This window comes from Acanthochromis polyacanthus, chromosome 19 (assembly GCF_021347895.1).
Source record: "Acanthochromis polyacanthus isolate Apoly-LR-REF ecotype Palm Island chromosome 19, KAUST_Apoly_ChrSc, whole genome shotgun sequence".
NCBI lineage: Eukaryota > Metazoa > Chordata > Actinopteri > Pomacentridae > Acanthochromis > Acanthochromis polyacanthus.
In genome coordinates this window covers 4,428,739-4,453,109 of record NC_067131.1, presented here as the reverse complement: position 1 = coordinate 4,453,109, position 24,371 = coordinate 4,428,739, and the positions used below count along the sequence as shown (strand labels likewise).

At 39.5% G+C, this 24,371-nt stretch overlaps 2 protein-coding genes across 5 annotated transcripts in view; both read right to left on the bottom strand.

Annotated features, from left to right (window-relative positions):
- The window catches only part of LOC110968816 (vesicle-fusing ATPase-like), a 38,620-nt gene extending 30,663 nt beyond the window's left edge, over positions 1 to 7,957 (bottom strand). Inside the window, exons 1-4 of one of the 3 annotated variants that reach the window (XM_051939490.1) lie at positions 7,829 to 7,957; positions 4,733 to 4,818; positions 3,402 to 3,498; positions 2,629 to 2,668 (exon numbers count right to left, since the gene is read on the bottom strand). In XM_051939490.1, coding sequence (XP_051795450.1) covers positions 2,629 to 2,668; positions 3,402 to 3,498; positions 4,733 to 4,818; positions 7,829 to 7,840 — 235 coding nt within the window. In that variant the 5' untranslated portion in view covers positions 7,841 to 7,957. The other 2 variants (XM_051939492.1, XM_051939491.1) reach the window with 2 other exon arrangements.
- Positions 7,958 to 9,445: 1,488 nt separating this feature from the next.
- psmd11b (proteasome 26S subunit, non-ATPase 11b) lies at positions 9,446 to 24,243 on the bottom strand. 2 transcript variants are annotated; one of them, XM_051939244.1, is made up of 13 exons: positions 24,046 to 24,243; positions 22,037 to 22,138; positions 21,710 to 21,906; positions 19,387 to 19,444; positions 18,911 to 19,105; positions 18,061 to 18,205; positions 15,730 to 15,794; positions 14,874 to 14,932; positions 14,467 to 14,592; positions 12,942 to 12,977; positions 12,782 to 12,833; positions 12,540 to 12,682; positions 9,446 to 10,712 (listed from the first exon to the last, which is right to left on the bottom strand). In XM_051939244.1, exons 1-12 carry the CDS (start codon positions 24,134 to 24,136, stop codon positions 12,540 to 12,542), a joined length of 1,269 nt encoding a protein of 422 aa, XP_051795204.1. In that variant the 5' UTR covers positions 24,137 to 24,243; the 3' UTR covers positions 9,446 to 10,712. The 2 variants fall into 2 exon arrangements, with proteins under 2 accessions (XP_051795204.1, XP_051795203.1); XM_051939243.1 differs by having other exon boundaries at positions 9,446 to 10,717; positions 24,046 to 24,228.
- Positions 24,244 to 24,371: the final 128 nt, after the last annotated feature.

Genomic DNA, 24,371 nt, shown 5'->3' with positions numbered 1-24,371 from the left:
TGTGTATCGTTTTGTCAAATTTTTGCATGTTTTGCGTCTTGTTTCTGTCGTTTAGGCCGAGTTTTTTAGACGTTTCACCACGCTGAATGTGTCTTCTAACAACTTGCTCCTCTGTTTACCATTTTTGAGCCATGCTGCATTAATTTTATTGCTAAAGTATGTTTTATTTAGCGAAAATCTCTATATTTCCCTACTTGTCTCCTATCTGCTTTATATAAACACAATCTGCAATTCAGACTCAGACTTTTGCTTTCAAACCTGGCATCTTAGTTCCATTCAAGAACATAAAATTTTGATGTTTTTTTCCACAGGATTTGATGCAACACCCATTTTTGGCATTTTTTTTTAATGACACGTGTAGAATAAAGTGCTTTTCATTGAACATCATGATTGTCAGCTTAGATTTTGTTAATATTCCAACTGCATATCACACATGACTGGCTCAAAAACTGTCAAAAAGTTGAAAATATATAAAATTCATCTGTTTCTACGGTTTCTAGCTCTAATAAATTGTGTAACTTTGGCCATTTCTTTTCCACATAACACATCTCTGAAGCCCGTCGGCAAGTTTCCGGGGTTCAGAGGGTTAAAGTATCATGAAGCTTATTCATTTCTTAAGCCGGTGGATTATATTTTGCATTCCTTCTTTGCACTCCTGAAGCGCAGACGGTCTGATAATAGCGCGCATCATTTCAGGCATCGCTGTGGCCTAAGGGAGCTGAGCGACATAATTATCAAAGACCGGGCCTTCTCCTTCTCTGGATGCCGGCCAGCTGCTCAGACAGATGTGCAGTGACGCCACCCACACATATTGTTGGAGTGTCGGTCCATCTGCTGGGGAAATCACGTTCCCTCCACCCTTTGTGACACCTGGAAAATAGCCGAGCCTCTTAATGTCACAAATGGTTAGAAATCAACTTGATGCGAGCATCAGAAGTCAGCAGACAGATGTTTTCTTCCCTGAAGCTGAAGGCGTTCATGTTTCTACTGTGGCCATCTGTCTGTGACTCAAAAGAGATACAAACTATGAAGCCCTGCTAATCAGTAGGTGATAAATTACTAATCAGAAAGGATGTCTTAGAACAATCAACAGTCTGTATTCAGAAGTAAAAGCACTGATAACCTGTTACCAATAGCAACAAGTATCATTAATCTACTTATTTTATCTTAATTTGGCTGAAATAATCATTATCTAATATTTGTTTAGATAGTTGAAAATATGATGTTATGCTACTCTTCGTCTAAGATGGGAGTAGCGTGTTTTAAGCATGATCTTTGTTTTAGAGGTGTGTCATTTTCACTGGAAGAACCAATAGTGGAACAAGTATTCAGAGCTTTTACTAAAGTAAAACCAAAAACAACTGTTCACAAGCAACACTGGAATCTATAAACTGAGAGGACATTAAAATTTAATAAACACGCTCCGCTTAAAACATCCCCCGCCTTATATATAGTGCCTCTAAGTGCAAGAAATAATAATATATACTGGACGATACACCTACAAAATGATACATCTTCACTACAATAAAAACAATCAGGTCAAGGTCATACACCAAAAAAGGCAGATCTACGTTATGCACAGGTGGCGTTGGTGCAATATGCATGAAATCCTTCAGGTAGTTTCTGACATATGCTCCAGAAACAGAATCAAAAAAATATTTGAAGTGCCTCACAATGACCTTGAAAATGAGGTCAAGGTCATGCACCCGAAAAGGCACATCTATACTATATAGAGATGGCCTGGGTGGAATATGAATGAAATCCCTCAAGTAGTTTCTGAGATATGCTCCGGAAACGAAATGTGGGTGGACGGACGGACGGACGGACGGACGGACGGACAGACGGACGGACGGAGCCCACGCCAATATCCCCCTCCATGCCTACAGCTGGCGGGGGATAAAAAGCGTTTCCTTGTGCCACCATGAAATGTAAATGTTTATCAGTTTGTGAGGTAAACTTATGGTCTGAAGTTTCTGTGCTGTGTTGATCCATCAAGAAAACCTGTAAAAATACTTTTATGCCATTAAGCGAAGTATATTTTAGCTGAATTTCAAGACAATTCTTTACACATATCAATGCTTTTACATTAAAAACAGATCACAAGTTAACGTGTGATGCTAATGTTCATCCAACCCTGCAGTCCTCTGTTGCATTGTAAGCTTTCTTATTTTGATTTTACCACATGCAAAAACATGACAAACATCGCCCATTGGTTTGTGAACTAATACTCTGAGGCCTGGGATTTTGATTATATTGTTTACTTTCCTCTAAATGGGACCATAATTTACTAAATCAGTGTCATGCTGTATTGAAACAGGCTTCAAACTAGTGATTGAGACCATAAAGTCTGAAGGAAAATGCTTACTGAGGTAATAAATGAGTGAGAAGTTTGGTCTTTTTCTCATATACTTCCATTAAACTGACTTCTTTATGCATCCAGAGGAGTCGCCCCCTGCTGGCTGTTTGAAACAATGTCCCTGTTCAGACCCAGGGGCTTTGTTTATCTACTATATACAGTTTATGCTTCATGCAGGAGCAGTTTTGAGAGGAAAAAACTGTAGCTGAGTACCAAACACTGAAGATAAAAACTTATTCTGTTGTTCCAAGAAGTTCAAACCTTACACTCACCTTCGACATCTTGTCCAATCGATAGTCCTGCCCATTTTCTCTGTTAAGAAAAAGAGCAAGTGTTTGATTTAGTTCCAAGTCTAACAATTCATTTATTATTGCAATGTATAAAAAAAATAACTGGTTACCATTTAACCATCAATAAACCAATAACATCTTCCACAAAGCTACCAGATAGAAGACATCAACACTTCAATGTAACAGTTTCACGGTGCAGCTTTCCTCTACAACATGGTCTTATTTCACATCACGTCTTTGCACTGAAATGCTTCCTTTAGATCCACATTTTGATGATCAGTTGACTATTTAAGCTCCAAAGAGTGGGCAGTGATGACTGGCAACATGGATATGAGTCAATCTATGTTTATCAATGTGTTTCTTAATTAATTCCGGTGGTAAAATAAGACCGTGTGGAGGAGGTTGCAGTAGTACCTGTGTGCCGCCCAGGCTGCCAAGTTTACAGACGGAGGAAGAGCAGGCAAAAGGTAAAAGAGGAAAAAAAGCAGGAACAGACAGTTTGAGACAAACAGAGAGGTCCATGCAGAGAGGCCACAGAACGAAAAAGCAGCACAGCTCGTAAGTTTGTCACAATAACAGGTCAGAAGATAGAAAGCGGTGTTTAATTTAATAAGGAACGGCAAGACTTAAGGATTAACTGTTCAATAAATACAGCATTAAACATCTTCATTTAGTCTTTTTCACAAATTACTTTGGACACGAGGCTTTAAAGCAACGCACAGCTATCATCAGACTCATCAAACATCACATCCTACCTGAGGCAGGCTGAAGCCGATGGAACCGGGGCTCACGCCGGGGTCCTTCTTCAAGGTGAACACAAACTTGTGGGTTAAGTTGCGCACAATCACATGTCTGCAATGAGATAAACAATTAGAATACAGCAGAAAAAAACAGTAAAAACACAACTGTCAAACCAAACGTACCTACTAGAACACACTATTACATACATTTTCTGTGGAGAAGAATTTTTGCAGCTCCTCCGGTGCTTTTAGCCAACCATAAGACTAATAAACACGCTCCGCTTAAAACATCCCCTGCCTTATATATAGCACCTCTAAGTGCAAGAAAAAATAATATATACTCGACGATACACCTACAAAATGATACATCTTCACTACAATAAAAAAAAAAACAAACAGTCAGGTCAAGGTCATACACCCCAAAAGGCACATCTACATTACCAACAGGCTTAGTGTGCGCAATATGAATGAAATCCCTCAAGTAGTTTCTGAGATATGCTCCGGAAACGAAATGCGGACGTACGGACGGACGGACCGACGGACATATGGACGGACAGACATACGGACATACGGACATACGGACATACATACGGACGGACATACGGAAGGACGGACGTGCCCACGCCAATACCCCCCTCCGTGCCTACGGCCGGCGGGGGATAAAAACTAAGAACAGCAATTTAATGTTTTAACCAGGTTTGCCAATTATTGTTTCATTTTGTCACGAAAGAGAGACATTCTTGTGTACCAAATGGTCAGTAGTAACAAGGAATCCTCAACTCTACCCACTGTGGATCACACAAACCAATATAAAAACATCATACGCAACATTTTGATGGGAAAATGTGCGCCAGAAATAAACTATAAAATAAACCGTGTTTTGTTTTTTTTTTTGGGAGGTGGGGGGGGTTTGAGGGGGGGGGGGGGCAACACCTTTAACCAACCACACTTGAAGCACTTTTTGCACTTACTACAGGTTTTTCCTTATGTCTGAATTCTTGCGTGTGTTGTACGTCGCTTTGGACAAAAGCGTCTGCTAAATGAAATTGTAGAATTGTAGAATTATTCTCTCTGTGCTAGGCTTCCTGTTGCATGTAATCACCCACTCTGAGCCACATTTTTACATCATTTCAATACAATGGCAGGTACCCAAATTAAGCAGACAAAAACAGAAAGGCACAAAAGAAACACCTGCTATAATCCACATAAATACGCAAGGAAATAAATGCATAAAATAGCTCACGAGGCGTTCTGTGGATAGAAATGAATCCCACTCATCAGCACTGAGCTGCTTCCACACATTCAGCAGCGATAAAAGCACACATATCAGAGGAAATCCCACTCACTGTTCAAACTGCTCCTCCTTAACATTGATGACGGCACAGTTGGTCAAAGACAGCTTGTCTGTGGGGCATCGAGCCGCTTGCATCATCTGAAAACACAGAATTCTACTTAAAAGATAGCATTTCTTAGTAGCTCATGTCACTGTTTACCTGTCTTCAACTAAAACATGTCAATAAAAAACAGCAGAAAAACACGTTTGTATACATGTTTATGAAAATGATGTAAAAGAGTATTTTCATTTGATTTATTGGTGCACAGTGTTGGGTTAAAAATAAATACTCTCTGCAAGCATAATATACTGCAACTTTAGGGAAAAGCTGCAACAAGCTAATACATAAGAAACGCCAAAACTAATGCTTCCTTTCTGTCATAAATCCTACATTCATCAAGGTTTTTATGCTTCCTTTCAGTTAAAATTGCATGATAATGTTAGAAAGCTGTTTAAAGGCATAATAAAAGGGATCTCTAAGGGTTAACCGCCATCCATATTTAGAGGAAAGGTGCAGCTCCTCGACCTCTGCTCTGGGGTGAAATAAATTTTCCATGAGTGAAGTATTTCATTGCCTAACGCAGAGCAACTCGACAGAAAGCTGCAAATCATCACATGACAGTTGCAATCCTGTCTGACAGCACTCAGGCGTACAGCGTTAGCTACTGGAGGAGTGAATCAGCAGCATCCCAGCAGCTGTGGTGAAGCAACAGACTCCATGATGAAACTCTAAATAAGGTTCAGTTAGGCGTAGCCTTCCTTCAGCAGGACCAAATAAAAATACCAGCTCTAAGTAAATATAGCACGGAAATTCATGAACCAGTCTGGATGAATTTGAGGAGAAAATCATCCAAATGCACAGAACTTTTCAGTGTCGACCTACTCAGTGATGACAAAATATACCAGATTTACGGCGAATACAAAAAGCATTCATAGCCTTGAAAGTTTTCTTTTCTGTGCCTTTTATGACAAGAATTTACAAAAAAAAACAAGCAATGGAAAAAACCAAAAAATGACTAATATTTCTTTACTTTTACCTCAGCAGAGATTTTCATGCAGGACGTATCATGGTTAGTTAATCTGTGGATTATTTCCTTTAATAGTTGGTTAGATGTTTGGTCTATAAAATGCCAGAAAATTATGAACAAGGTCAATATTAAGTCAGTTTTGTCCGCAACTTGAAGAGCTTACTGTCATAGAAGAGGAAAGAAATCAGAAATTATTCATATTTGGATTTATTTTTATTTAGGCACTTCTCAAAACAGCTAGAAAATAATTGAACAGTTGACAGAGCTTCCCAGAGTCAAAGATCACATCCTCAAATGTCTCATTATGTTCACAACACAAAGATATATTCAGCTCCACTAATGAACCTGAAAATAATCACATTTCTGAAGCAGAAATCAGAGAATTCCAACATCTGCTTGGAAATTACTCAAACCGCTTATCAAATTAGTCAGTGATTAACGCAGTAGCCGACAACATATTGATTAATCAATTCATTGATTGATTTAACCCTGAGCAAAAAAATAAACAAAACAAAAAAATCAAACAATACTGTATGTGTGTGTATATACACACACACACATATATATATATATATATATATATATATATGAACCAAACATAAATAAATAAAAACTAAAAATAATAGTAATGTAAATATAAAGGAACCCAAAAAAAATTAAAAAAATCTCCACAAAAATAAAACTGAAAAATACACATGCATACATTCATATGCTGCTGTATTGTGGGGCTGATTATTTTTTACTGTCAATTTATTTAGCGATTATTTCCTCCATAAATTGATCAGTTGTCTAAAAAAAGTCTACAAAGTGAATAAAATGTAAGAAAACACAAAGATTAAAGAAACCTGAAATATTCACATCAGCATATGAAGCTGCTTATCAAAACACTTGATAATAAGTCAAAGATGATCTCCTTAAAAGTCTTATTCTGTGTACAAAGAAAATAATCCCATCTTAAAAGCTGGAGTCAGAGAATTGGGACTTTCCCCCACAAAATAATCGCTCAAATCAAACAACTTGATTTCATTTTACTTCACCAGATGTTATGATTTGCTGTAAACCTGAGGCTCACCTGATTGTTCAGACAATATATTTCAGGTTTTAAACTCACAATAAAACCTGAGAATTAGTTTGAGGGTCACCTGAAAACTTCTGATTGGCATTTTAAACTAAATTACCTACCATTAATTGATTAAATATATTCACGGGGCTGTACATGGAGAGTTTACTGCTGCGTGAGGAACAGACGACTCAAGAAGGGAATGCAGTTTTCTGTCAGCTGAATGCAAGACTTTCATACTGTAGGACTGCAAAATGTGATTATTTTTGTTTGTGTGCGTGTGTGCCTGTGCTTTAAAAGCCTCGTAGTTGCAGAAATTTTCATTCCAGCTGAAAACTGAGACTGTTTTATAGGAAAAAGAAGGTCCAGTTTAATGGACAGACATTATTACTTGTCACTTATCACTTTAATAGGTGACAACTAACTAATTAGTCACTGCAGTTCAACTGTATGAAGGTACTATTGGTACTTGTACTCAAGTAAATAATCTGAATAGCTTTTCTAAGACTGCTGGCACCTAATTTAACACAGTTTCTTTCCTCTGCAACTGCTTGGCAATCATAAAATTTGCAAAACTGTGCATTCTACCAGATTATGTGCGTGTACTTCTTGTTCTCTTTTCCCCCATTTCTACCTCTTACACGTTGATGTGGCCTTTAAAAGCTGCATTTACAGCCTTTAGCAGCGTTTTTTGTCAACGTCAATATCACGATTGACATCACAGTTTAGCAAACCGTGGCTGATCAGGAGCTGAACCACCCTGCACATGTAAATATAAAGCAATATTAGCAGTAGTTAGTTAATGCTAGCAGCAGCCAGCTGGTCATAAGATCCTCCGTCCGTCTTCCGGGCTGCTACGAAGTTTTGAATGACAAGTGTTCCTGCCACACAGGCTAACTAACGCTACGTGGAGGAAAAAAAAAAAACAACCTCCAGTTAGAAGCTACAAGTTAGCTTCAGCATTCGGTGATTTCCCCCCTCGAACTGTACTTGTGTTTGAGTTCACTTTAAAATTACTCACCCGGCCGCTCATCTTTGTCTTTATGTTTTCTGCCCGTGTTCAAGTGCAATTCGGCATAAAGGTTCCGCTGACGGAACAACTGCTGATATGTGAAAGTGACGTCCGGGTCGCGATCTATGTGTGTGACCCGACGTCATCACGCACGTCGGACGTACGGAAGAGAAAAACTCAGTCCGAAAAAAAAATTGTAAACGCTTCTTTTTATTGAAATCACTTTGTAAATCACCTTTTGTAGACCTGCAATGTTATTAATTATTTTCTCTCACTTTATCTGTTCTATAAGATTTTTGGTGTTTTCTTTGAAAAATTTTATTTAAATTCTGAGATCTAATCTTTCTTTTAAAAAACATTTTCTGACGTGTGTACTCTATTTTGCTTCTGTCAAAGTACTTTGTAAATCCATTTTTAAAGGTGCTATATAATTAAAGCTATTATTGTCAACAGAAAAATCAGTCCAAATTTTAAAAAAAAAAACAGGTAAATTACTCTTCAATAATTGCAATTTTCCCAATAATCTCTCTTATTTTATTCAAATCACATTTTAAAGCTAATTTTTATAGACTTGCAGTCATTTGATTACTTTCCTTTTACTTTATGTTCGGCAGTGCTGGGGGCTGCACAGTGGAGTAGTGGTTAGCACTTTCACCTTGCAGAAAGAAGATCTCTGGCTCACGTCCTGGCTTTCCTGGGATCTTTCTACATGGAGTTTGCATGCATGTTTCATGTTATCATCATACATTGCTTACTTTAAATATTTTATTTACTTTTTATTTGCTCAGCTAATTTAAATATTAACGTTGAGACCCAACTATAATATTACAGACATTTTCTTAATTGAAACACAAGGATAAGCCCCTAAAATATCACTGTGGGAGAAGATTTTCACTTAACCATTAGTCCCAAACTACTGTACATGCGTTGAGCATCATAAATAATTTTGTCTATTTTTTCTAAACATCCTTGTTTGCTGTGATTATCTTTATGTATGATAAGAAATAAGAACATTCGTAACTTCATGCATGAAACCTTCTCTTATCTGAGTGGAGACACCCACCGGAATAATTCCCAACGATTTTTAATGTCTTCATCTTCTTTTTCCAGCTGTACCGTATCATCTGTACTACTCAGACCTGACACAGGAACACTAAAGCCACAGCTTTCTTCAAACAAATGATTTATTTTAAATCATCTGAACATCAGATACTGTGGGTTTGAGTAGAACTGTTGTGTGTGCTGAAAATCAGCGGGTAGTGAAAACAGATTTTAAAAAATTCAAACATGTGGATGCCAGAGACCAAAAAGTACAATTTTTAAAACGTCTCACACAAATAAAAATCAAAAAGCCAAGTGTTTAAATTAGATAAAAGTCAAAAGAGGTTCATGATGAAAACCTGTTGTGCTGAAAAGAAATAATAAAGAACATTAAATGTAAAAGACTCTTTATGATTGTGCTTCTCATTTTTCCTCGAGGAAAAGAAGTAGAAATCTGCAGCATGAAGTGTTGATGCAACGGTCCACAAACGCTTCTCGTGATGAAACTCAGCTTTGCCAGAAAAAAAAGTGTGTCCATGTTAGCTCAGTAAAGACTAAACTGAAAAAAACAAAGACAATCAAAGCTGTCAGTGGAACCGATTTAATGCCCTTTGATGTGAGAGAACTGAAAAATAGTGACAGATCATAGCAGCAGCAGGAAGAGGAGACTCCAGGGTGACTTCTGTTTTTTCTGTTGGCTGATTTTAGGAAGACTGCCGACACCTCCTACCATCCTTAAACCCATTTTTTAAAAACCACAATTCTCCTACCAGTTCAAATTACCACCAGCATTTCTTTTATGTTTTTTTTTTTTTTTTTGCAAGAGACAAGACAGAATCCTTAAAATACAAAATATTTATTTTTGAAAATGTCTTTGTAAGATTAAAACAAAACCCAAAAAACAAAGAAAAAAAATCAAAACCAAATCAAAACCATACAAATTGTTTGGTTACTAGCATACCACACTAGTGCTAGGAACTAACAATGGAGAATTGTTTCACTCGGGATAAACTCACAGACGCTCAGAGGCGACGAATACACCTCCACCTCTGCCCTGCGATTTCGTATTGCACCCAAAACGCTGAGGCAAAACAGAAGCGCCGAAAAAGTGGCACTAGTGGTGAAATGGCATCCTGTCTGTTCTCGAGAACTTACAATAGCAGGAGGGGCAGACATGTGGCAACCATCTGATTTTCCTCTTTGAACAAAAACACAAACTCAAAAAACAAAACAAAAAAACCAAATAAAGTGAGTTTAATACATATCTGAAATACAGTGATGGGGGGGGGGAGGGGGCTGAACTGTTGGCATTGATGTGGTGGGTGAAGAGAGGGGTAGGGAGAAAAAATTCCAAGGAGAATCTTCCAAAAACTGAGCAGTGTGCTTCTGAAAGATGTGAACGAGAGAGAGAGGAGAACGCCTGGTTTCTGTTGGTAGCAGAGTCCGAGGCAGCAGAGGTCAATGTTGCACCTGTGAGGTTGCAGTGGAGTCAGCTTAAGGCTCGGCAGGCCCAACCTTACAGCAGATATAAACATATATGTTCTACTTAAACCTTTTCATCTTCTTTTTTTATTATAATTGTGGTTGTACAATATTCCCTGATGGCCTGACGTGGCCGCTGAGTGTTACACAGAATCCTGAAGAGATATCAAAATGAGAGAGGAAAATAAAAACAAAACAAACAAACAAAAAAAAAAAAACGAGAGAAGTGATGAAATTGTCCGTAGAGGGGGAGGAAAGGGGGAAGTTTGATGGGGGAATCCTGTTTGTTGCTCTCCCGTGTCCCCTTCTTTAAAATGTTACGCACGCTGGTCAAACACACACAGTTCCTCCATCGCACCGCCGTGGCAATCTGCTCTGGAAAAGATTAAACAAAACATTCAGACGAGAGAAGAAACAAACAGCAAGGAATTCAGATTTCTTCTAGGGGTCGAACGACTCAGTTGTTTTAGAGCAGATGGCACGATTTACTGGTAAACAAGAGGGGACAATGAGCCAAATCTGGAACAAACACACACTGAAAGTCCTATATTCACAGCAAGGATCGATTAAAACCGATATACATTAAATGTTTGACAAAATAAGCATGAAACAGCAGGAAATCTGTCATTCAAAACGAGGCTTCTTCTTTATTAAGGATTATTTTTTCTGAATTTACACATATTTACATTAAATTGTATACATTAAAAGCATGTGAGAGCAGAAAACCTGTCATCTATAGCTAGGCTTCTTTGTAAATAAGGATTACCATTCCTGAATTTCTACATAAATACATAAAATGTTAAATAATAATAACAGCATGTGAGAGCAGAGAACCTGTCGTTCATAAGTAGGTTTCTTCAATTAGGAAGGGTTACTGCAACTAAATATGTACAACAGAAGCAGGAGTGATCCGAGCTTCACGTAACGCAACAATATCGTCTTTAGTTTACTGTGCGATTGGATGATTTCGATCAGGAACAGTTTTACTTTCTGCTGTTCTTCTGTGAAAGCAGCTAATATCGTGGTTTGTAGTGACGGCCGTGCTTCTCGTCAGTGCCACGTGATGCTAACACACTCTCTTTTGCTCACTTTGTCTGCTCTTCTTCTGTTTTGTTATTCTTTACCCATCCTATCACCATTATTGCTCACAAAGACCCATATTTTAAAGCCTTTTTTTTGTTATTGTTCGTCTCTGTTTCAGGGTAAACTGCTGCTACCTCCTAACTTAGCCACTAGCCGTTAGCATAGCCTTAGCCACTGTGTAAAGCAGCTAATGTCGTGGTTTGTGGTGACGGCCGTGCTTCTCGTCAGTGTCACGTGATGCTAACACACTCTCTTTTGTTCACTTTGTCTGCTCTTCTTCTCTATTTTCTTTATTATTATTATTGTTTGTCTCTGTTTCAGGGTAAACTGCTGCTACCTCCTAACTTAGCCACTAGCCGTTAGCCACTGAGGAAAGCAGCTAATGTCCAGGTTTGTCGTGATTGTTGTGCTACTTGCTCAACTTCTGTAAGTTGTTTCTGTTCTCTTAAAGCTAATCTGCCTGAACAAAGATGTCACAGTGCTCCAGATAGTTTGATTTTTTACGACAGCAGCAGAAGTTATAATGTCAGAGTGTCATGTGATGCTAAATTTGTCGGTTCGTCTTCACTGTTTTGTCATTCTTTATGTGTTCTATAACCAATTATTGTCCAAGAAGCCCCAAATTTTAAAGCATTATTTGTTATTGTTTCTAAGATGCTGTTTCAGGTAAATCTGTGGCTGCCTCCTAACTTAGCCACTAGCAGTTAGCATAGCCTTGGCCGCTGTGGAAGCAGTTAATTTCCTGGTTTGTGGTGCTTCTTGTTAAGTGTTTTTCTCTGCTAGAGAGACGTGTCTGTCACTCAAAGCAGTTAATCTGACTTTAGAAAGATGTTACAGGTACTCTAGATCATGTTAGCCACAGGCCTGACAGTTAGCTGCTTCAGTGATAGCCTTAGCCTTAGCTCAGCAGCAGAATAAGTTACAGCTGCACCAATGACCGAATTATTCTGCATTTTTAGTGTAATGGAGAAACAGGGCATGTTTGTGAAAAACTGTGGTGTGATACAACTTCAAAAACATCTGCTACCTCACACTTGAAAACTAATCTGCAGATTCTGCCCCTGTCTGTAAACGTTAGCCTTTAGCTGTAGCTGGAACACTAAATGTGTCTTACCTATGTCAGCTTCTTGGCTTTGTTGTAAAGCGAGTCCACGACTTTGCTCATGTTCTGAATTGTTTCCAAGGCTGCTTCGTATGTTTTGTCCACCGGTGGTTCTTCAAATATGATCAAAACACCTTCACCTTGGTCGAGGATTCCTAGAACAGAGTCATAAAAACACATCTGAGCACACTGAGGACTCTTCCTGTGAAGAACATATTACGTGTTTTTTCACAGGAACAGACGATTCCGCTTACCGTGAAACTTTTTGTCCAGAATCATCTGTGATAATTTCCTCTCAACGTCACCCTGAACAAGAAAAAGAAGGAAGACTGTTAAACACAACATTTTTTAGATTCAGATGACTGAATGAGTTCAACTCTCAGGAAATAGAGAATAACTGCAGCAAGATCTTACCTTTGATAGTTTGATTAGACCTGATATGTGTTCTATCTGTAACAGAAGGAGAGTCAAGTTCAATAAAACAGGTCTCAATCATTTAACTCTTCTTTAAAATCATGAGGAACAAGTGCAGCAGTAGACATCAGTTCAGATTGTGGAAAAAGAACAAACATAAATCCTCAACATTGAACACATCGTGGGGCAGCAAACATTAAATCTAACAGCAGATATCAGACAACTCTTATGAAAGTGAGACTGCATAGTTTACAACAAAGCAAAGATGACATGTATAGAAATACTGCTGCACTAAAATCATGGACATGCCCTGATAAAAGCAACGTTCAAAACTACTGGGGGTCCTCGGTTTACGACGTACGCCGTTTTGGTTACGTGGAACTAGCTGGCGAGCGGAGCGGATGAATACGTCGTCACGTGGCGCTATAAGACGGCTTTGTTTCCATTCTCTGGCTGTACTCCACCTTGGACTGTGCTACATTCACTAACTTTTTGTCCTTCATTATGACTCCCAAGCGTAAGTCAGACTCTTCTGATGCTTGGAAGAAAAGGAAAGCCGTGTCCATGGAAACGCTCAAGTTGTAAAAACAGTGCAACAGATTCTGTTATCCTTCTATAAATGACTCCTACATGCATGAAAGTCGTTGGTATTCACGACTTTTATGAAGAACTGTTGGATATCGTGATGCGGGTAACGGCTTGGTTTACATTTTCGCTGCAGTTCCGACTTTTGCAGGAACAGAATTCCGCCGTACGTCGAGGACCCCCTGTATGCTGTTACATGTTTGTTTTAAGTTATGAGAATGTGAAGATACTGTAGAGACACAAGAAAAAGCACAGATTTAGGACTTAGTATTAAACACAGTAAGTGCTAACTTCCTGATAGTACCATGCAAGATTTCCCCTGTATAAAGGATTTTTTGTACATCCTAAAAGAGGTTTGAGAAGAAAAAAAGACCTCCAAAATGATAAGAATTGAGATTTTAATTTAAAAAAATGTTAATTGGGTTTTATTTACTCAATCATAAAGTCGTTTTTTGTCTCTAAAAGATTCAGAAATAAAAGGATTTCTGTCAAATTAGATAAAGACTCAGCAGGTGGTTTTAAAGTGCAATAACTCAGGGCAGGCACAAGAGGGCGCAAACAGTTACATGACCTGCCCTCTAATCTGCCTTTTTAATTGAATCACAACAGAGACTTCACCTCAAACCACGGCAGAACGGTGACAAACAGTAGTTACTGGATAGAACTCTAGTTTAATTGGCATTCTGTAGCATTCTACAGATGCATTTTAGGTTGTTGACATTAGAAAGGAGAAGACAGTTTCACCAATCAGCAGCTGCTCAGAAGTACCTGCCTCAGTGGAAATTAGAAAGTAGAAACACGCACGAATGTTGAGACCCTAGAAAACAGTGTACTGCCTTTAGCAGCTGGAGACTAATCGTGGTCGTTTCTGGTCTCGTAACCCAAAAAAAAAGCAGCATTTGTTGCTCGTTTTCTGCATGAAGCTGAGCCGAGTGCTCACCTGTACTCTGGAGAAGGGTTCAATGACTCGGATGAGGTTTTGTTCCAGCAGGTTGTCGTACAGCTTGGCCAGGTGAGTGTTGATAATCGGGTCGTCCCTCAGTTCTGCTCTGTACTCTGTGAGGGCCTGGAAGACACACAAAAAAATCACTTCAGTCAGCCTAAAATACTCGAAGCAGGTTGTGTGGAGGTTTACTGCAAAACTATTTAAAGTGTGGAATGAGGTTTTGCTGTCATATTATCCACAGTTATACTGATTCAAATATAAATTAAAGGAGCGAAGGTTGATTTCCGAGTGCTGTACGTCACAGATGAAGAGAGCATGAAACACAAAAGACAACACGAAGTCTGATTCACCTTTATGCAAAACCATTAAGCAAAATGTGTCAGGTTTTAAGGGATTCTTACCTTTTCAAAGTCTGCTAATGATCTGTTCTTGCTGGCCTGGGCAACACATTTCAGCGCATCTGTCTAAAGAGACAAAATTTTTTAAAATATTTAGTGAAACGGGAACAACGTGAGCCTGGATTTGTCAAATTTCGGAGAGTATTTCTACTCTTCTCTGTCTTCATCATCACTGCTCATGCATAAATATTTCTCTTCTTGCAGAACAGTATCGTAAACTTCACCATTTTGACTCAAGGATCAGACTAATTCTACTTTTTTGATGCCAGCTGCTGTAAAACAAAACACACTTAAACCTCTGTGGTGCTCAAACCAAGCAGCAGAAGCTACTTTTCATCTGTTGTCTTGTTCTTCACAGTGGAAATATTAAATAGGAGCTAAATTCAATGCTTTAGAAATGTTTTATCTGTCATTTCTGATTACAAAAAGTGGAAAAAAGTGAGTTCCCAAAAGTCAAACTGGAGTTCTCACACAGATTAAAATGAAAAAAAAAGCTTCATGGAATGATTTATCTGCACATAAAGCTCCAGTGAAGGTCGTTTTCTGACTTAAATTCTGCAACCCTCACAAAAGCTGAGTGCTACATTCTCCAATCCATTAAAAAATGATTTTCAGTACTAATAAATGAAGTTCAAATGGAAGTGCAGCAGCTTTTATTCTTCATTTGATATTTCTTGTTAGAAGCCACCAGCTACTGTGAGCTGTTCTTCCCTACAAAGGATGCTTGAATTAGATTTTTTACAGTTTATATCGCATGGTAAATCATTTAGGAGTCATAACTTTTGTGCAGCACTATTTATTAATATCCAGGAAATATAAAATAACTCATTGATGTGCGCAGATTAAAAACTACCGGTACTTGCCTGTCTGCCAGCGTATCGCAGCGCCAGTTTACCGCTGATCAGAGCTTGTACCTCCTCTGGTCTGCAAGAGAGAAGAAAGAAACAAATACATAGTGGTGAAACAGCGTGTCATTTATCTGTACAAATCCTCAACTTCAGTTTGGCATTCAGGTGAACTATGGCTCATTTGAAAAGCTTAAACAAACACAGTTAAACTGCCACCTTTTACTTCTTAACCCAGCGCCCGATTAAGACGGTCGCCAGGTCGCCATTTGCGACTAAAAACCGATTTTGGCGACCAAAAATGACAAAAAAAACACGCTGGTTCGGGGCCCAAATATTTTGATTTGGGCTACTGACCTCCAAATCCAAGTTTCAGGGATGGCAATTTTCCGCGAATCCGCGGATTTCCGCCGATTTAATTTCAAATTTGAACACTTTATTGTCGCTGATCGCTAACATCTCGCGAGAGTCCGCGAGACTCCGTCGGATCCAGAACCAGCCCCGAATGTGGTGGCGGCATCCGGAGGACAGCACCAACTGAGCCTGAGCACCGCGAACGGAAAGCACCAAGCCACCGGAACTGTAATTTTTAACTCGGCGGGTACGCCGGCTGCTCTCCCCGGTCACAGACTGCTCAGACTCCCCGGCTGGCTAGCTATCCCCGCTAGCTGCTCGGCTAACACCTGCAGCTCCTCGCCGCTCATCTGCCCGGGACAAACCGCACCTGTTCCGGCTGTCAACGTCCCAGTCGCCCGCTAGGAGCTCCGGACAATGCGCTGCTCATTCGTGGGTGACTTTTCACGGCCGTGGGAGGTTTTAAGGCACACTTTGCCCAGCGACCAGTGATAGCTCGGCGGCTCCAGCTAACAAGTTGACGTGGAGGAGGAACTGGATCTCCCCTCCCCCCCAAAAAAAGAAAAAATAAAGTAGGATTAATTTTTTTGGCCACTAAAAGTTGATTTTGGCTCCGAAAAATGTCTAAATTGACGTATGTTGGTGGCCCAAAAAACGTCATTTGGGCGACCGGACCTCCAGGCCTTAAATCGAGCGCTGTTAACCCAGTGAGTCTTACATGTTAAGGGTAATTTCACTTCTTTTTTTGCTAACTTTCACTATCACTTTCTTACTTTGGAGATTCAAAACTAACCACACATGCTGTATCTTTCTTTTTCTCCATTTTAAGAACAGTCTTGGCTATTCAGATATTCCATCATTTGATATGACAATCCTTACAGATATTAAATATTGGACTTTTAATCAAAGAAAAAACATTTAGTATCATGAAATTTTTATTTATTTTTTAAGTATTCCACCATAAAGCGCTAGCAGTCGAGATATTTTTATAATTGTGTAGCAGAGATTGTCTGGAATCTGACAATATCAGAACCATGATGATGTCACTGTGTGACTCAGAAGTTTGCTTGATACCTGATGGAATTAAATTTCAATTTATTCACTGAGGTGTTGACACAGTGGCCTACTTTCAGAGGTGGCAAATCAGGAAAATATTGGTACAACACTGCAATAAGTACATCAAGGGTTATTAAACCGGGATGTGAATTAAGTCGCATCCGTCGGGATCTAAGTGATAAAGCCACTGGAAGGGCATTTAGAGAGCAAAGCCCTGCAGCAAGGCCAAAGCCCTATCTCTCAGTTTCAAAGAGAAAGATCTTTATACGCACTAAAACTTTACTGTCCACATTCCACCTCTCAATCAAGTTTTAGGAAATTTGACCCTGTAGTTATTTCGTAATCATGCATACAGATAAACACACAGAACTGAAAACAAGTCGGCTTAATTCCCTAAATCTCGATGCAGAGACAAGATGCAGAACAGTTGTACGTTTCCATGAACGGGGTCAGGTAAAAGCAGTGTAAAGTGATGGAAAGTTGCTCCTTTTTATTGCACTGACTCAAAATTATCCAAACTCTAAGTTTTGTGAGCCACTGCACCTCTGAAATACACTACCTTTGACAAGTTTGGGGCATCCAGGCAATTCCATGTTTCCCAGGAAAACTCCCACCTTTATCCATGTGCTAGCATAACTGCACAAGGGTTTTCTAATCATCTTTGAGCCTTTCAACACCATTAGCTAACACAATGTAGCATTAGAACACAGGAATGATGGTTACTGGAAATGTTCCTCTGTACCCCTATGGAGATATTCTATTAAAAATCAGCTGTTTCCAGCTAGAATAGTCATTTACCACATTAGCAATGTCTACACTGGATTTATCATTCATTTAATATTATCTTCATTTAATAAAACATATTTTTTTTCAAAAGTAAACACATTTCTAAGTGACCCCACACTTCTGAACGGTATATTTGAAGCTCTACTTACGAGTTGAGTACAATTTTGCACAGGAGCATGTATTTGAGTGCTGTGATGGCTCTGGGACTGTCGATGGAGTCGTAACCCTCGAAGGCCTCGAAGAAGTAGGAGTAGGCTGTCTTCCAGTCCTTCTCCTCTGCTGCATGGATGATCCCTGAGACACGGATGACACGGCATGATTTATTCATTTACAGCCAAAACAAGCAGCGGTCACCTTGAAACGTCAGCCATCAGTGGAGATAAACACCGGAGCTGCAGTGTGCCTTTCTGAGAGTTTTGAATGAAAACGACTAAATAATTGCAATGCTGGTGATTACAAAAACATTCTGCATAAGCTTCTGAGTTCAATTTCAGCCGCAGAGTCATGAATAAATATGATATTATCGTGCCTCGCAGCTCTTCCGCCTTCAAATTGGTAAACACAAACTATGTGACTTTGAGATATTTATCAGCGGAAAATGAGCCGAGCTCCTCAAGAACACTTCAAATATTCACTTTCCAATGAGCTCTTGAGGAAAAGAGCAGCTCCTTGGATGGTTTTGACTCATTAATTCTGATGTCGTTACATCAAACAAACGTCTCATTAATTAGGGTGAAATTTCGTCAATGAACCAAGCGTAAATATTTAGTGACTCTAAACCACCGCAAAGTCGTTTGTGACGCTCAGACCAGATTAATCAAAGAGTCATCAGTTTATAAGAAAATAAAGAAAGAAAAATATTGAGGGGGTGATGTTTGGCCCAGAGGCAAGTCATACATATTCAGAACAGTTGGTCAAGTATGAATCTGACCACCGGAAGAAGTCTTCTCTGTGAATCCACAGAGACAAAGGCTCGATAAAACACCAAACACATCCTACCTGACTGCATGTCCAGCGCTGCCTGGAGCTTGGGAGGACAGTAGATGGCGTTGGCGGTGGTTCTGGCTGAAGTGAGGGCTGCGCGGGCCTTGGGCAGGTTACTGAGAGCGTGGTACGTCTTGCTCTCCAGCAGCTGTACTTCCACCAGAAGAGCTTTGTCGTCCATTTTCTTCAGCTCCTGGAGCAACTGGGAGCCTGAGAGGAAAGAGAAAGGAAGTCGAGCAAACACCAAGCTCATTAACTGTCACCATAACTCTGGGGTAAATACAGTCTTAATATTCATTCTCCTCTCTTAAGCTGCCTTTTTATGCAACGTTAGTCAAATTTTTGGATTTATTCCTGCATACTTTTGTGGAATAAGACTGTATAAGCCAAGATGTCTTGACAGGGCCAACAAAGAAAGTTTCTGATGTACAGACAGAAGTTGCCATTTCACTAAAAAAAAGAGAAAAATAGTCCTATCTCTAATCACTCACCAAGAGCCAAGGCCTCCTGGTATCTTTTGGTGTCAAAGTAGAGCGAGATCAGTCGTGCCTGAAAGAAGAAAGAATGCCGTTAGACAAGTGGAGACAAAGAAGAAAGGCAGCATTGTTATGACAGCTGGGATTTCAGCTAGTTACACTAATCTATCCTAATTCTAACTGTGTTCATGATCATGAAAATATCTGGGAGCAAATAAAGTCAAACTGTGACTTTATTGTATCATATAGTGAGTCTACAGTCAACGTTAGGAAGCCCACGCATTCGCTAACATTTCAATAAGTGTAACAAATTATAGGAGATATCATAGATTGTGTGACCTAAATGGAGATTTTTGAGCTCAAATATGCCACAAATTGTCCAAATTCCCCTCGTTTTCCCCAATTTATCCTTCTCGTTTGTAACCACACATCCAAATACTTCACTGAATTCAAGAGTAGAAGGTTCACATGAAACAAAGCAACTTGAGGAATACTGTAGGGATTTAAATTTGTAGAAGTTAATTTGTATTATCTAATTATAATAAAATCAAGTGACTGGACGTATGACACCGTGAGCAAAAACATCTGACTGAGTCCCAGCATTTTGATTGTCTTTTAACCCTTTAAGCTTCAGTCAATTCCAGCCGTTTTCAGTACAAAACAATCGCTAATATTCTATTTGTAAATAAAAATATGACGAGAAATACCGGGAATATTGGACGCGCATCGCGAGGTGCATTTCCTTGAAAACGACCTATTCATGGATTATATACCGACTTCAAGACATGTTTTGGACAAAATATGTTCCTGGCTTGTTTCGTCTGGATGTCCAAGGTTGGATTATGGCCGTTTTTTGTGGAATATTTTCATTTGTGTGTAATAATGAACCCGGAAATGTGAGTCGCGCTGTGTACGTTGAAGCCGTGTATAGAGAACGGATGGACGGATGTTCGTTGTTTGTTGGACAAATGTGTTTATATTACCCGCTGTGATAATCACATCTGAAAGTGGTTTATACCAGCGGATTCATGAGAATCTAAGCTTTCCATCGGCGTATAATGTTTGTATAATCGCGTTTGCAGTTTCAGAGATTTAGCAAATTGCTTATGCAGATCTCAAAGTGTACTGCGGGCGGGACACTGAAGCGCAACGGGTTAAGCAGCTATTCGTGGCAAACAGAAAGATGTTGCAATGACACACTGACATATTTATCAGAAATGATAACATAACACAGTTTCTTTATTTCTTGGAATACCATCAAGCAGAAATTGGCAGAGAGGAGGCGGAACTTGACACTAATGTATATGAGTAATCACGATTTTAGCTGGCTGCTAATAACACTGATGTTGGACAAAAGTGTTTTTTGTTTTTTTTCCCCCAAAGTTTCTACACAATAAAGCTTCATTTTAGTACAAAACGCAGTAAAATTTCTCTTTGAATTGGAGAATTTTTACTCCTATCCCACCACAGCCTGAGTGAAGAGGCACGTTTTCTCAAACATCGTGCCACAGTTTCATAACATTGTTTTCTAGCAGAAGAGTACAAAAACCCTGTTGATCCTGCATTTCGTAATTCAGCTGTTCTGATACTTCTAACTGCAGGTGTGAAACCGCACACTCATTTGGCCATGAAGACCACTTTGGATGCTCCAGCAGAGTAACGTCATCATCAGTGAGTAGTGGATGTATTTGCACCTCCAATTCTTCAGGCAAACTTTCCAGATTTACCGGGTTTCCTGTGTTCGCTTGGTTTTAACTCACAGGAACAGCTACAGCAGTGATGCTGCATTAATGCTGACAACCAAACGCTCCACCGTTATCTGTCTGAAATGACGGCGTCTCCCACTCTGTGAGTCAGCACACGGTGAATTTGATCCTCTCCACAGCTGCTATTTATGTTTGGGGATATCACGTTGGTTTTTAGCATCATTAATCACACCCAGAATTGTGTGTCAGCACTAAGTTTGGCTGAGTCACAGCACAAATTCATCAGCTGACAACAGACTGCATCTATGAAAACTAAAATACAAATCATCTCCTTTATATTTTTGGTCAAGGTGTCAAATGGGATGCAAATATTTAACCTCCAACAGCACCATGGGTGTATTACAAGTTAATGCAAGAGCCTTTGATATCAAACTGTAGACTTGCCATTTAATCCAGTTCTTTCTTCCACTTACAGAATATATGTGATGGTATTTGTGGTTAAAGGATGCTTTGCCGACTTTTATCAGTGAGTCATACTGTGAAACAATTCCATGATCGTACATGTGGAGCGGATAAGGTTACAGTTTGCGTCGACATGTCAGCACCCTCATGCTTCTCCTTGACCTCCTCACCTCCAGAGCCTGTCGTAGGAAGGTCCTCTTCTCAGCCTTGGCCCACTCGATGCACTCGAGACACAGCTCGACCTCCTGCCCCGTCGCTGCCTCCATGTCGAGGAAGAGGTCCAGCAGAGAGCGGACCAGCCGAGCCGCCTTGGCCTTGCTGATGGAAATCAGGAAAGGCCTCACAAATTTCAGCAGGCCCCCCAGCTCTGAAGACAGAAGATATATCATGAGCAGTTCAAGGGAGTGAAAACGTTTAGTGTACAGCACCAACCAGGAAGAAGAGGTGTGAATAGATTCACTTTAGACTTCAGAGTTGAACCAGAGCTGAAACGTTACCTGCAGCCTGTCCTGTCTTTGCCAGGAGTGTTCCCAGCTCCAGGATGCTTTGTTCTTTAACTCTGACAGCTTCCTCATCGTTCTCTTGAACATCTCTTCTCACTGTTAAAGAAAGGACACTTGTTAACATTCACAGAAAGTGTCTCCTCAACTCAAACACTATTCAATCTGTGAATTTCCAAATGATCCGAGAACCACCGTGAGACTCATTTAGTCTCATAATCTGCTCTGCAAACAGTGGCTCAACATTATCATTATAACCGAAGGTGAACAATTAATCTACTTAATGAGTAGCTGTAAACTAATGCATTAATCTCCAACTACTTTGATAATCGACTGATCAGCTAGAGGGATACTTTTAGGAGAAAGAAGTCACAGTACTCATTCTCCATTTCTCAGAAAGTTGAATATCTTTGGGTTGTGGAAAAAAATGACATATGAGGACATTATCTTGGGCTTTATGAGACTTTGCCAACAACTGAATTAATTTGCCACATATTGTGATAAGTGCTTTGACCAATTTCTTACAAACAAAATGACAAAATTTTGATTCTAGCTTCCCAAATATGAACAATGTATCTTTTTTTGTTCCTCTAGGACCATAAACTAGATGTTTTATAGACCAAATACCCAAACAATTAAGCTAGAATATAACTGAAAAATTACTGGACAATGAAAATAATCATCAGCTGTGTCCTGACAGTACAGCGATGGAATAACAGTCCTTAAAAGTAAACATCATGGATGAAATACACTGTTTAATTAAACATACATATGAATTAGAGCTGCAACAACGAGTACCGACTTAAGTGCCAACTATTTTGATAAGCAGCCGATTATTGTTTAAAAAGATGTAAATTCTCTGATTCCTGCTTGTTAACTGTGAGTATTTTCTCATTTCTTTCCTCCTCTCTGACATATTTGGGTTGTGGAAAAAACAAGACATTCAAGGATGTTATCTGGAACTTTCTAAAACACTGACTGACATCTTTTGTCCATTTATGACATTTTAAATCCAAAACAATTAATCAACAGTGGAAACAATTAGATGCTGCTGCTCCAACACTAATAATCACAAAAACTCACACTCCAATCTGGCTGCTGTGGCCTTGGCTGAGGATTATTACTATTATCCATTAATCACTGTTTATTATTTAAACTGTCAAAAACAAAGCCAGGATGTTGACTTGAAATTGCTTATTTTGTTCAACCAGCTGTCAAAACCTCAAAAACCATCCAATTTACAAAGAAGGTAAACTGAGAATAACAGTACTGACATTCCTGAGGTTGAAACCTGTAAACATTTGGCTTAATGACTCATAAATGACCGTTACAAGCATTTCAGTGGAAAATAACCAACTTTGGACGTGAAATAACTCCAGTACTAATGAGAAATACAATAATACTGATGTGAAAACATGACAACCTGAGGGGTAAACAGGGAAGAAAGACAACTTGACAGCTAGTGGGCTGGTGTGACAAGGCAGTTTGAGGACAGCCATACCCCTGGAAAGTGTAAAAAAAAAAAAAAAAACTTTTGTGTTACATAACTGGTAATGAATTTACATTTGGAACCACGAATACACAAGCAAATCTTAACAAATCCCCCATAAGTGCCCCATATAATAACAAAACAGGTAGTGGATCTGGTAGTGGAGCAGCTTTAGGCAACAAGCTAAAGACGTTAGCCGCATTAACAGTACTGATGCTAAGCCTCAGGTAAAGCTAACTGAAACTGTTGTCAAAGACAAAACAAAAAAGACCAAAAAACACAGCGGAAAACACAACAGTCCTCACAAGTCCTAACTGACACATTTCAGGCTCAGGCCTAACATTAGCCGGGCTGCTACCGACCCAGCAGCTAGCGTTAGCCCACCGTTCAGCAGTGAGTCAGCACCGCCGGCTATTCAAAGCCACTAGCTAGCATGCTAACCATCGGAGCCGGACACCGACGCTCAACAGCTGTCGGGAGCGCAGCGTCCGCCTCAGAGCAGCAGCCAAACACTCACCTATCGAGTGAAGGATGTCGATAGAGGCGTTGCGATCCGTGCTAATGAGAGACTGGGCTCTCTGAAACTCAACCACTGCTGCAGCCGCCATCTTCCTTATTCAAATGCTGCCTGAATGAAAATTACGTGCGGTGACTACGTTACTCAGCGTGGTAACGTCAGTGTGCGACTTGCATGTCGGGAATGAATAAAGCATTTAGGGAAGTGTAGTTTTTTTTTCGCAACAGGCCATACAAGCCTCCTACATTTTCAAATATGATTTTTATTGATCATCTGCAATTGTTTTTGAGGTTTCACTGTTACTTACAGCATTTTATATATATTGT